This window comes from Spermophilus citellus (genome assembly GCF_964194105.1).
Source record: "Spermophilus citellus genome assembly, chromosome: 5".
Lineage (NCBI taxonomy): Eukaryota > Metazoa > Chordata > Mammalia > Rodentia > Sciuridae > Spermophilus > Spermophilus citellus.
The window spans coordinates 161733690-161747798 of record NC_138186.1 but is presented as its reverse complement, the minus strand read 5'-3'; the positions used below and the strand labels follow the sequence as shown (position 1 = coordinate 161747798).

The following is a 14109-nucleotide window of genomic DNA, read 5'->3' as shown; positions in this document are numbered from 1 at the left end:
AGTGTGTCAGGAGCAGGGTAAACCAGGATGAGAATGGCAGGAGGCCAGGTCAGGGGGTGGAGGTGGCCACACTGTAGGGGGCCTGTGGGCTAGTGAAGGGCTTCCATGTTCTGGTGGAGGTGTTTAGGGAGCCTTTGGAGGGTGTGAGAGTAGAGGATGTGATAATTTCCATTTTAAAAGGACCCGGGGAGGGTGTGTAATAATCTACAGTGAAAGATGGCAGTGATTCCATGGGGGGTGGGTAGTGGGGTGGTTGCAAAAGGAATGGTTGGATTTTGACTATATTTGGAAGTTTGAGCATCAATCAGTGGGTCAAATATGAGAGAAGCAGGGATGAATAATTACAGTCTCAGCTTCAAATAGCCCTTGGAGATCATTTTAATGTAACAGTCCTTAAATTTTGATACTTTTTAGAAGTATAATTCCTTTATATCCAAATGTTGAAAAAAAAGAGTCAGCTAACGGAAACTAAAGAAGTAATAAGTAAAAATAAATCCTGCTGCCTGGCTCATTGGCCAGTGACAGAGGAGGAAGTTGAGGATTAAACACAGATAGGGTAAAATTAATTTTAGAAATTCAGATTTAATTCTGACAGAATGGATCTTGAATAGCTGTCTGCTAAAGGTCACTTTATCATTCAATATCTGCACTAGATGAAATGGTAGGAAAGCTTGCCTGTGTACAGTTGTATGAAAAATTATCAAAAAAGGAAAAGTCACTCTTTTCCTTCAAGATGCAAATAATCATAATGATCATCATCATGATCATCATCATAATAATCATAAGCTCCGTGGTTGAACACTGAACTGACTTTAAGACTTTTCTAAAATTTTCTTGTATATTTTTGCCTCTTGCCTGACCGGTTCATCTTTGCAGCTGACTCCCCAATCACAGAGCACCGTGCCTGCCCCACCACCTCTTCCTGCCCTAGTTCAGGCCCTCATTAACTCCTGCAAGTTATTGAAATAGCAGGCTGTTTTTCTCTTCCTGCCTCTAGTTGCTTTCTCCTGTTAAAATCCACCTCTGAATTGTTCTTCCTGAAGCTCAGGTCTAAGAAGATGGATTCATTACACACAACCTTTCACTGAATCTCTTTGCTTATAACATTAATTCCTGACTCTTTGCCTTGGTCTTTGAGGCCCTGGGATTTTTTTCAAGTAACCTTTACAGTCTTCTTGCCCATTTCTCCTTTGCCATTGGTCCAGGAAACTGCCTGCTATTTTCCAAGAGCTTTTCACTCTTTCCTGCTCTTGTGCCTATAGTGAGAAGTTTCTCGACTTGCAGGAACCACTTGTCCCCATTCCTACACCAGTCCCCCCTTCTACATGCCTTTCAAGCCTGCTTCTTCAGGTGTGCCTTCCTTCACAGAGGTGGCCTAGTCCTCTATATCAGGAGGAGTCTACCTTTTTCTGAACTCCATTTCTGTAGCATTTTGTTTTTTTGATGCTTTTTCATGTTATGATACTCTGCCTTCTATTTTAGATTTTGCATATCTGACTTATTTTTCTAATTATTAAAATTTCTTTTTATTTGTTTATGTGGTGCTGAGGATTGAACCCAGGACCTCGCACATGCTAGGCGAGCACTCTACTGCTGAGCCACAACCCTAGCATAATTATTAAATTTTTAGAATCAAAGGTGGGGCGGCTGGGGTTGTGGCTCAGTGGCAGAGCGCTTGCCTAGCACGTGTAAGGCGCTGGGTTCGATCCTTAGCACCACATAAAAATAAATAAATAATAAAATAAAGGTATTTTGTGTGACTACAAAAAAAATATTAAAAATAAAAAAATCAAAGATGGTTTACAGTATGTTTTATGTTTACCTACAGCCATTGTGACTGTGTTGAGCACATACTTGAAACCAGATAAATATTTAATGGATGAATAGGTGGATGAGTAGGTGATTACTGTGACCTAATCTGTACCCTCCACAAAATTTTTGCTCTGCAAATATTTTGCTATGTGGTTTAGAAGAAATGACTTTAACTTTGTGCAGTGCTTTTGCATAGCTTTAAGAGGATTTTTTTAAAACAAAAATCCTGTATTAGTTTTACAAATGAGGAAGCCAAGGCCCTGAGAAGTAAAAGCAACCATCATTAGTAACATTTGCAAGATGTTTATGTTTTATTGAGAAGGTTCCTTCATAGTATTTGATTCTCTTGATAAATCTGTCAGTCAGGCAGCTGATGAAATTTTCATGAATGTTCCACATGCCAGATCCTGCTGGGGATAAGGAAATGCAGAACTGGACAATGTCCCCTCCCTTGAGCATCTTAAGTTCTAAGTTGAAAAGAGGGACAATAAATTGATAGTTCAAACAAATTATTTCAAACACTAATAAGTGCTGTGAAGCAGATAAAATGGGATAATGTCCCAAGGAGTGGTTGGGGCTGTTTTGTGCACCCTGACAGGGAGACCCTCCGGAAGAAGTGATATATGAGTCGAGGTCAAAGTGATAGGGAGGAGGCAGCCAATCAGGAATTTACAGGAGGGGCCTGTCAGTCACCACAGATGCACTGAAGGGACAGAAAGGGAGAAAACATGACCAGAAAGGATAGGTGGAGGGGACATGGAAGGAGGTGTAGTAGAGAGGTATTCAGGGGTCCATGTGAGTCTCCTCAGTTCTCAGATAACAGTGCATATTTTTGTACTGGTGATGGGCAGTTATCGGAGGGCTTTCAGTGGAGGAATATCATGGTTTGGTTTGTGCTTTAGAAATGTTCTTGCTATTATTTGGAGGATGCCCAGGGAAGGGACAATAGTGTAGGCAGAAACCAGTAGAATAGGACTTGGAGGTAAAGTGACTTCTCCAAGGTCACTTAGACACTAAAGATTGGAGTGAGGACTGGATCCCTGCCAGCTCATGCCCAAGGTCATACAGAAGGTCAGTGAGGAGGAGGCAGTGTACTGTACGTGGTCTTCTGTGTGTTAGAGCATTGCTTCTCTTAGCTTATGGGAGAATACACACACCATGCCTCCTAGGGATCGATGACAGTGGACTGCTCTGTTTCTATTAAAAGGCCAATAAGGGAAAGAATGTCTGTGTACTTTCCTTTCCCTTTTTCTCGTTTGATTTTATTATGCTTAGTATTAAATGATTCCTCCATTTCTTTTTTTTAATGTACCTTGACTAATAGTTACTTCAGATTTATATACTGAATCACTTCTTCCTAATTACAGGCCTTTGGTGGTTATTTTAAACTATTTTTCACCATGTCAAACTTGTGTTTTGAAAACAATTCAGAGAAAAGGATTTTAGAGCTAACTATATTTTGAATTTAACTCCTTCAATAAATAAAAGTATCCTATGCAGAAAATAGGAAAAATCAATTTTAGTTTTTAAGCTTAATCTTACCAAAGTTTCTTAAGTAAAACCAAGATCTTTATAATGTCTTTAATTTTCTCATCGAAAATTAAAACATTTCAAACCTGAATGGTTTTATTTATTTATTTTATTTTTATTTTTTAATTAAATTTTATCTATATGTGACAGTGGAATGCATTACAATTCTTATTACACATATAGAGCACAATTTTTCATATTTCTGGTTGTACACAAAGTATATTCACACCAATTAACATCTTTATACATGTATTTTGGATAATAATGTCCATCACATTCCACCATCATTTCTAACCCCATGCCCCCTCCCTCCCCTCCCACCCCTCTGCCCTATCTAGAGTTCTTCTGTTCTTCCCATGCTCCCCCTCCCTACTCCACTATGAATCAGCCTCCTTATATCAGAGAAAACATTTGGCATTTGTTTTGGGGGAGTGGCTAACTTCACTTAGCATTGTCTTTTCCATCCATTTACCTGCAAATACCACAATTTCATACTTTTTTATTGCTGAGTAATATCTCATTGTATATGCCACATTTTTTTATCCATTCATTTATTGAAGGGCATCTTGTTTGGTTCCACAGTTTAGCTGTTGTGAATTGTGCTGCAATAAACATTGATGTAGCTGTGTCCCTGTAGTATACTGTTTTTAAGTCCTTTGGGTTTAGACCGAGGAGAGGGATAGCTAGGTCAAATAGTGGTTCCACTCCTAATTTTTAAAGAAATCTCTATACTGCTTTCCATATTGGCTTCAGCAATTTATGGTCCCACCGGCAATGTATGAGTGTGCCTTTTCCTCCACATCCTCACCAACACTTATTGTTGCTTGTCTTCATAATAGCTGCCATTCTGACTGGAGTGAGATGAAATCTTAGAGTAGTTTTGATTTGCATTGTTTCTCTAATTGCTAGTGATGATGAACATTGTTTAATGTATTTGTTGATTGATTGTATATCCTCTTCTGAGAAGTGTCTGTTCAGGTCCTTGGCCCATTTATTGATTGGGTTGTTTTTTCGGTGTTTAAGAGATTAGTGCTCTATCTGATGTGTGAGGGGTAAAGATTTGCTCCCAAGATGTAGGCTCTCTTTTCATTTATTTCAATAAAATTCTGAGTTTAGGAAAAGCTCACGCTTGGTCTCTTTTCAAAAAAAGGAAGTTGATCACGTGGAAGCCAAGATTGTTTCTTTTGCTGCAAAGAAACTTTTTAGATTGAGTGCATCCCATTTATTGATTCTTGATTTTAATTCTTGCACCACAGGAGTCTTATTAAGGAAGTTAGGGCCTAATCTCACATGATGGAGATTAGGGCCTACTTTTTCTTCTATTAGACACAGGGTCTCTGAACAAACCTGAATATTTTTAAATGGATGAAACCACATAGAGTTATTAATCTCTAAGTAAAATAATTTTATTTAAGATGAGAGCATTTGTGGGATTATTTGCATTGTAATTTATAGCAATAACCCCTTGATCCTGGAATTAGGATAAAATACCTTTAGCAACTCTAGAGAGAATTTAGGGAATCTTCAGTAAGGGACTAAACTATTCTGGGGAGCTTTTTTTCTATATAGTTGGCTCTCTTATTCATTCTTTGCTGGCATTAATTTGTTACCAACTATGTATCAGGCACAGATGCAAAAAAAAAAATGGAGGTTCAAAAATGACTAAAAATAGCCTGTTCTCAAGCAGCTTACCAAGAAAGGTTAGCAGTCCATCAGAAATTGCAATATAAGGTAACAAATAAAATGGCATTTACTGGCTATGCTGGAGGTAAGCCCAGGAGCACCAGGCATAGGTATCTATCAGGCCCTGAAGTTTTCAGAGAAGGCTTCCTGGAGGAGCTGGCATTTGAACTGACAGGAGGATGGGCTCCTGTCAGTCAAACAGAGATGGGGTGGAAGAAGAGTCTGTCCCTTCTTTCTACCTTCACTGGCACTTGGGAGTTTTATGAGTATATTGCAGAGATGCTTCACCAAGGCACTGACCTAAGATTTCTGTACTTGGTATTGGCCATTGGCAACTTCAGAATTTTAGTTCTTTCTTTCTTTAATCTTTTTCTCCATTTCATCAGCATTACTTGGTGCCTGGGGAAATTGCACTGATAATTTGCATTTTGTTGGAGTAGCACCCAACAGGAATATAGAACACTCCACAGACTTTTCTGATTCTCATCTTACACATCTTTCTTTAGTCCTTTAAACAGTTTGTTGAGGTTTAGAAAACCTTATGGAAAGTATCCTGGCAACTGAGTACACAATCTTTTTCTCAAATAGCCCATTTTGCTCTAATCCAATTAAAGTAGTGTCGGCAGGAGCAACAGGAAAAGCTCACGCTTGGTCGCTTGGTCTCTTTTCAAAAAAAGGAAGTTGATCACGTGGAAGCCAAGTTTTACCAAAATAGCTCACAATCAAGGGAACGTGTCAGGGCTGGGCCAGCATGGGTATTTTTGTTAATATGTATTTTGTAGATCCTGTTAATAAGTGAACTATTCATGACATTTATTTGGAGCATTTACGGCTTGTGTGTTCCCTCCTCCAGATAACTAAGCCTTTATTTAGTGAGTTACAGATCTTTAATCTCTTAGTGATTAAATGGCCTCTGTGATTTAAGGTAGCCAGTTCTCAAGCCACTTGACACATTCTTGAATGGAACATTTTCATGTCTGTGCCAGTATTTTACTATTGAGAAGATGGGTGTGATCGGTTTGCATCTGAAATAGATATTTTAATGTCATGTTTCTTTAAAAGATTCAATATACATGTTTCCTATGCATTCAGTTTGGTACATGTTGAATAAATACTGGATTTTTCCCAATAAAATTCTGAGTTTAGCACCTGCAGAATTCAGGGGGCCATACTAATTTGGAACAAAGTTAGCCATTCTGAAGAAGTTAGTTGCAATGATTTTGAGATTTGGGGAGAGGATCCTAGTTTGCTCTTTTGCATATTCTCTTTAATAAATCTCCTTCCAGCTGCCTCCTTTGAGATTTGAGTTCTTGAAACCAATAGGTATATAGTATCTAACTAATAGCAGGATATAAAGAGTGATAAAATGAAATTATAAAAATCCCTTCTTGTCTTATGCCATTGGAGATACAAGGTGGTCCAGAGAACATGAGAGTCTAATTTGGGGGTTTTATTGACCAATAAAATGAACAGTGGAGGAACAGCACAAAGTTGCTACATAGAACATTAAAAAGAACTCCCTGCAGAGAAGACCCAGAAGATCCCTCGTCATCAACGCCCTTCCCCTTCTCTGTGGTGCCCTTTTTGGTTTCTTATGAAAAAATTGAGAGGCTGCTTATTCTTGTCTTCCTCCTCGAAACTTTATTAAATGTTTTTAAGAGATTGAAGGGTGAGTTAATGTCCTCCTGCCTCACCTGGGTAGTTATGACTTGACACTGGTCATGTGCTGAGGAACATGGGGGCCACGATCCTGGGCACTCATCAACATAACCAGGCTTCCTGTCTGGCTCCAGCTGTTGCTGCCCGTCCCCTTTCAGTGTTGGGGATGGAGCCCAGGGCATTGCAGATGCCAGCAAAGTGTTCTCCCCCTGAGCTGCACCCCAGAGCCCTGCTGTCTTTCTCTTAATCACCTTTCTCCATCTGTGTGCATTGAATGACAGATTACCAGTTATATTGTTTTGCTCAAGGTGTACTTCAGTATTCTAAAGAGTGCCCCCAAAAGTCATTTTAAGTTTCTGGAGAACACTGAATAATAGAGTGATGTGGAGATTTTTCAGATCCCCGCATGGCAAATTCAAAGTTCTACGGATCAGTTTTAGAGAATGGGATCTCAATGGCTGCCAGATGGAAATGAATAGCATGGGTTTGTCCTTCTATTCTCTTATTCTTGGTCACCTTTTGAAACAACAGCAGGATGCCTGTATTAAAAATAAGGACAGAGACTGATGGTTGGATCACCATTTATTTTATTCTCTCTTGGTTTTATTTGTGGAAATAGGCTGCCCAGCGGGCATCTTCGTCCTCACCCAAATTGAGTGAAACATCGTGTTCTTTCTCTTCCCTGGAAAATACAATAAAGACGGCCAGCAGCGGTTCTTCCTCGGGATCTAAAGAAAGACAGTCCTGGCTGGACATCGTGAACAGCTCACCTGCTGCTGGAGATGTGGGGCACGCACTTGCCTTTGCCGTGCAGGTCCATGCCCCCGCACCCTCAGGGGCTCCCAGTTGCAAGGCCCTGGACACCAGCTTCGTCACATCCGAAAGTGGGTTTTTGAACTCTTTGTCTAGTGATGACACTTCTTCATTGAGTAGCAATCAAGATCATCTTACTGTCCCAGACAAGGCTCCTGGATCAAGGGTGATGGAGAAAGGTAAACTAAGAAAGCATTTACAATTATTTAGAGTGTGTGTGTGTGTGAGAGAGACTCTAATGTGAATTTGTAACAGATGAGTGTGAATTTGTAACAGATGAGTGTGGGAATTTGTAACTCATGAATGGTGATTTAAATTTACATGATCAAGTGGGGCCAAGCCTCATGCTACTTGGGAAGTTTCTCTGTGACAACTTCCATTGCCAGGTCACTAATGACTTTCTCTAAGTGTCATTAAACAAATGCTTAAAACGGAGACATGTGGTCATGATATAATATCTTTCCACTAGTTTAAGGAAAAGCTTGACTCTGGTTTTGGTTCCATTCTCTGGAGCTCGTGATAGTTAAGTGGGGAGGGGAAGAGAAATGGCCCATTGAGGAATGAAGGGTGAAAGATCAGATGGTGGGATTGAAAGAGGAGACTCAGGCTGGCCTCAGACTCAGGACCTGTCATTGTGTGGACCAAGTATTGGGCTTACTTGTGTCTCCTTGGAACTGTAAATTAAGGTCAGTGGTACAAGTGAAAAAGAGGTACTAGGTTCAGCATAAGAATCTTCTTTTTGATTTCATGAGCTGTCTGTATAGAACAGGCTCCTTGGAAGGTAATGCGTCCTTGTCTTTGGAGGTATTTCTTTATTCTGAGAGAACTATTTTCATTGAATATTGATTACCGATTGCATTTTGATGGAAATTTTTGTTCTTATGATATAATGAAGAGAAAATTTAGGTATCTTGATTTAAATGACCTCAAATTTGATTCTTAGAAAAATCCTTTCAGATAGAGGATTTGGATTGAAGAAAATAATAAAAAGTACTACATCTATTATAGCTATTATTTTCCTGTTAAAAATTCTTACTTTAATCTATGCGTAGAACTAAAAAAGTTTCTGACACCTCCCCTCCACTCACCCCCCATATAATGAGCATAGTTTCCTAAGCACCATAGATACTAAAATTCCTTTTATAGTCTTTCCCAAGAGATAACCCTGCAGATGGAGAGTTTTCCTTTAGGATCCATAGCCTGAGAGTCATGGCAAGATGAATGCAGTTCTCGTCTCTGCTAAACGCCATCCTGGGAACGCAAGTGCTATGGAGCTTGGCGGGGCATCAATAGCTCTTTTAATCTAAGAATGAGGAAACCTGGTGTTCTTTAACTTTGAATTACATGCAGAGTGACCAATAAAATCTGGGTGCTTCTTGGAACAGCTTGAGGTGAGGGTGCTTCTCTCAATAGAGAGGAAGAGAATATGGAAGTATTTTCCTCTCACTGATTTGTTGGCGGTTACTTACTATGTGTTACAGAATTTTTTGCTGATGATTTTCTCCTGCTGCTGAGGATTTGATCAAATTCCCCAAAGAACTGAACCACATAAAGTCATCTCTATGGAAACGGCAGCCCAGCCTTTGCTTGTATTTTTGATGACTTGCTGTTGAGTAATCAAATTGCATATTGTGTATTTTCTTAATGTGTTTGCATGTTGGAGAAGAAGGTAGCTTTTCATTCTTGTGACTTCTAAACAAATATTGGTTTTGAGTTGCCAATGGAAAAAAAAAAACACAAAAAGCCCTGGAATTTCTGTGTCTGAAACACTGCTCAGGGTGTTTTTATATCAGGAATTGGAGTTTCTACAAGGTCCAAGATAGAAGTTAAATTTTCAGATTAATTTTTAGATTCCCAGTCTCAAGATGTGTTTGCTGGAGAAAGAGGCTTTTATCCTCAAAAAGATGCTTAAAGGTTAATAACTGAGTCCTGAAACAAGCAGACAGCATGTATTATAGCCTTTCTTTTATTTAAACAATGAAAGAAATATTTTGCAGTTGGTATGCAATTAAAATTGTGCTTGCTAGAATTTGATACTGAATTTAAAACTCCTTGTAGACATTTCTCCCTGTAGTGAAAGCTATTAAAAAAAAGAGGGTGTTAATTGCATCATATTGCTTTTCTACTCTGCAGAGTTTCAGACTTTCAAGCTCTAGGGATTCATCATGGTCTTTCCACAAAGTGTAGCAGGAAGAGAGGTGATGAGGTTACTGGAGTGCTTGTCGCATCTCAGCATCACTCTGGGATCTGCCTTTCTTTTTCAAGTGATATTTTGGCTAGGGCCATGCCTGTGGTGGTGAATCACAGGGTGCATCACTGCATACATATGTACAATGTGTGCTACCTGTGGATGATGTGGACAAGGTCGCTCTCACTCAGTGAGGAGGAACCATACCCCAGGTGCTGAAAAACTGCAGGTTAACTGATAAGACTAAAGCCCAACTGGTGTAGATCCATTTCCAAGTGCAAGTACAGCCAGAACTTCGAGTCATGTCGATTACAAGCTGAATAGAAAGATTGCTAATGAAGAGATGAGCATTCTAGAGCATGCATGACATCTCTGAGCCAGATTTCAGGATCTGAAGGACATTAGAAAAAATTATGCACAGTCTGAGTGTGGACAGTACAGATGCTACATTATTTTAGCTGGCTATCTGGAATGTGGCTGTAGGAATTATGTGGTATGCCTCTTCAGGAAATGAAGAGATAACAAAAATAAGCCCCTGCTGAGCTCAAATGAAGTTAGCATTATTATTATTATTTAGTACCTAATATGTACTCGTGTACTTTGTGCTAAAGGGAATCCAAAGATGAGCAGGATACAGATTCTGTTCTAAAAGACTTCTAAAAGTCTAATGGAGCACGTGGGAGGAATCAGTCACATCTAACGCAAGAAATCAGAATAAAATGGGTGCCACCAGGGAGCTACAAACAGAACACCCCAGGTGGTCACACCTAAGGGGGAGGATCTGTGCATTTAGAGGGGAGACACAGGCAAAGGAGACTGAAAGGAAATCCCGGTGATGCTGAATGCTGAACCAGGCCTTATGGTAATCATATAAATAAAGCTATGATTTAGAAAAGTTATCTTAGCTGTAGGATGTAGGGCAGAAGAGAATAAGAGGAGGCAGAGGTCAAGAGGAATTAGGAAGCTTCTGTGCCCTACCAGGGTGTAGACTGGTCATGGTCTCTGCATACTTAGAACTTAATTTAGTCCCTAGAGTATTTCCTAGTATTCCTGAGTTTTGAAATGTAATTTGAGAACTGATCTTAAAATGGAAATGAATATTTAAAACCGTGAAAATAATCTGGTCTGAATGGCCGTTGGCCTCAATAGCATGGATCTCAGGCATGGAAGGTTTACCACTGATTTCACTGTTCCCATGTCAAGTGGCTGAAGATCCCCATGAGTGGTCACAAAAGAACCTGGTTAAGTCACCTATATTTTTGTGTCATCTAAACAGGTCATTTGAAGTCCGCAGACTTTTATCTTCATATCTTTTGTTGTCGTTCTTATATTCTACAACTTTTCCTGAGACAGGGAGTTATGGGACAGTGAAAGGTTATGGGAACTCAATGGAGCAAGGGTTTTGAAGCTGCTGACTAGTGAAATCTGGAGTTCAGGGGCATGCAGACTCAAATCACAGGTAGAAAGAAGTAGGAGGGGTCAAAGAACAGGAGGTCATGACCAAAGGTGAAAGATAAATAAGTTCTGAAGAGAGAAAATGTGGTTAAGGTGAAAGAGGATGTTTGTATTCCAAAAGAAGTAAACTTAGAGTTGACATTTAGATGTAAACAGTTCTAGGAATGGAGAAAGGCGCATTAAAAATGATGTGCTCTGGTGCTGGGGTTGTGGTTCAGTGGTAGAATGTGCACTCCTTGCATGTGTGAGGCACTGGGTTCAATCCTCAGCACCACATAAAAATAAATAAAGGCATTGTGTCCATCTACAACTTAAAAATATTTTTAAAAAATGATGTGCTCTGGTGTCAAGAGCACAAGACGTACCACTGCTTGTGGCCACAGGACCACAGAGCCTGGCCACAGGTTCCACAGGACCCAGAACGGCAGGTTCATTCCAGAGAGAAACCACGCCTGCCCTTACAAAACAAGGCTTGAAGCCCACCTTTCTCTTTCAGTGCTACCAGAATTGTGTTTTACCAATATTGTGTTTCAAGCAGTCACATTTGTGTAGAGTACAGGGAAAACACTGTCTTTTGACGTACACAATTATACCTCTTTAAACGACGGCTGTGCTGTGTTTTTGTTTTTAGACATTCTCTCACTTACTTTTCTTTCTTGGGCTTTGCCTGCAGTGCAATATTGATATAAACGGTGATTATGGGCATTTTTGTGGGGTGCTTGATCTCAAAGGGGAAGTTTTCAGTGTTTCCCCACTACCAACAACTTAGAAATAAAGTATTTTATTTTCACCTCTACGGTATGATGAAGAAACTGGGGCTTACTGTAGTTAGGCAAATTGCTTAAAGTGGTCATGCAACCATGGGAGGGTGAAGGGTGCGTTCTGTTTGACTCTAGAGCCCGAGATTTTAATCACCCAAATATTCAAAATAAATAATTAGCAGGACCCAGGGTTAAGTTAAATAGGTGAATCAAGTCACATTTCACGGAATAATTTCCCTCTTCAGACAATCATTCTATAACTCGTGTTTCTACAATTACTAGTGGAGCAGTGCAGGTCAGCCAGTGATAGGAACAGAAGCATTCGAGCACTACGTGACACTTCAGGGTCCGGGGACTTTGTCTATTCAAAAATATTTATCAAGTGCCTCTTCATGTCACATACTGACCCATGTTTCTGTTCTAAAAGACTTCTAAAGGTCTAATGGAAAAGAATGGACACTGGGAAAAAAGTGAACAGAAGGCAAAATAAATACCCTCATGGTGCCCATGTGGAGGGGAGACTGGGAGGGAGATAATAGGAGACAGTAGGTGAGTGCTGATGTCTCCAGTGGTTGTAAGTGCCATGGTTAACAAGAGGATGGGTGTGGGATTAGAGAGAGATGGAGCTGAGATCGGGGCATGAGGGAAGAGGTGCTATTTACATCAGTGGTCACGGGAACTCTCTGATAAGTTGACATTTGAGCCAAAATCCATGGAGTGGAGAGGAGAGCCCAGTTGATATCTTCCAGGTACAGTGTGCGCCAAGTGCAGGGCCCTTCAGTGGCACAGCGTTGAGGCCATCAAAGGCCCCTGCAGGAAGGTGAAGTGTGTAGAATAGAGGATGTAGTAAAACTCTGAAATCTGTTCTGAGTTATGGAGAAGCTGTTGGGGGATTTGAGAAGAACAGTGAAATCATCCAACTTACTTTTTTTTTCTTTTTGTTTTTATTTGTTGTTTTAGATAAACATGATGGCAGAGTGTATTCTGACATATTATACTTACATGGAACACCACCCATTCCAATTGGGATTCCATTCTTGTGGCTGTACACTATGTGGAGTTACACAAGTCGTGTATTCATTTGTGAACAAAGGGAAGTTATGTCTTATTCATTCTCCTATCTTTCCTATTCCCATCCCCTCCCTTCTTTTTTCTAATTCAGTGAACTACTATTCTTTCCCTCCCTACCCTCCCTTGCACACACACACCTATACACATACATATATATTTCTTTACCAACTCATCTGTTGAAGGGCACCTAGGTTGGTTTTGTAGCTTAGCTATTGTGAATTGAGCTGCTATAAACATTGATGTGGTGGCATCACTATAATATGCTGATTTTAAGTCCTGTGGGTATATGCCAAGGAGTGGAATAAATGGGTCAAATGGTAGTTCCATTACTATCTAAATTTTTTTTTTGTTGTTAATAGCCCATACCAAGTAACAAGTTCTTCAGGGAATCACAGTTCTTTGTGTCCTAAACTGCAAATCCAAGAACAGAAGTGAAATGCTGAGGTGGGAAAATAGACCAGGTTATTGTCTTTCAGAGTAAAAACAAAGTGAAGCTGGAGGCATAAAATTCTTAGATGAAATGTTGGGGAGTAACTCAGCATCATTCTTAGCTAAATGAAATTTGACTATCAAATTTTGTGGATGTACAATCTGTAAAAATATCATTTCCTGAGAACTATATCTCCTAACAAAAGAAAATTTTAGGTAGTAATGGAACCGACTTATATTTTGAAAGAATCACTTGGCTCCTTGGTGGAGAGCAGACCTCCAGCACAGTGGCCGGTGCCATATGGGTGCAGGTGAGAGGTACAGTATGGTATTCCTCCGTCAAGGTGGACGAGGTCAGGAGCTGTGTGTATTTCGAGGAGAGTTGGTGGGATTTGCTGATAGGAGAGTAGAGAGAGGAGTCAAAGATGATTTCAAGGATTGCACCCTGAATGATGAAAAAGAATGGAGTTGCCATTTTTTGAGACAGGAGAGACCTCCTGGTTGGAGGTACAGATCCAGAATTTGAGCCAGACATGGTGGCACACACCTTAATCTGAGCAGCTTGGGAGGCTGAGGCAGGAGTTGAGTCTAGAGTTCAGAGGAGGCCCTGTAGATGCAAAATGTCTTGTCATTGGCATTTAGATCATATTTGAAAAATGGCGCTAATCCGATCAGCTGGAGGGAGAGGGCAGTGAGAAGAAGAATTCA

The 14109-nt window shown here is 40.1% G+C and overlaps 1 protein-coding gene across 3 annotated transcripts in view; it reads left to right on the top strand.

The window, feature by feature from the left end:
• IPCEF1 (interaction protein for cytohesin exchange factors 1) overlaps positions 1 to 14109 on the top strand; it is a 154959-nt gene that overhangs the window by 122476 nt on the left and 18374 nt on the right. For all 3 annotated transcript variants that reach the window (XM_081295890.1, XM_081295889.1, XM_081295891.1), the window contains one exon: positions 7304 to 7676. In XM_081295890.1, coding sequence (XP_081152016.1) covers positions 7304 to 7676 — 373 coding nt within the window. The remainder of the gene's footprint in view (positions 1 to 7303; positions 7677 to 14109) is intronic.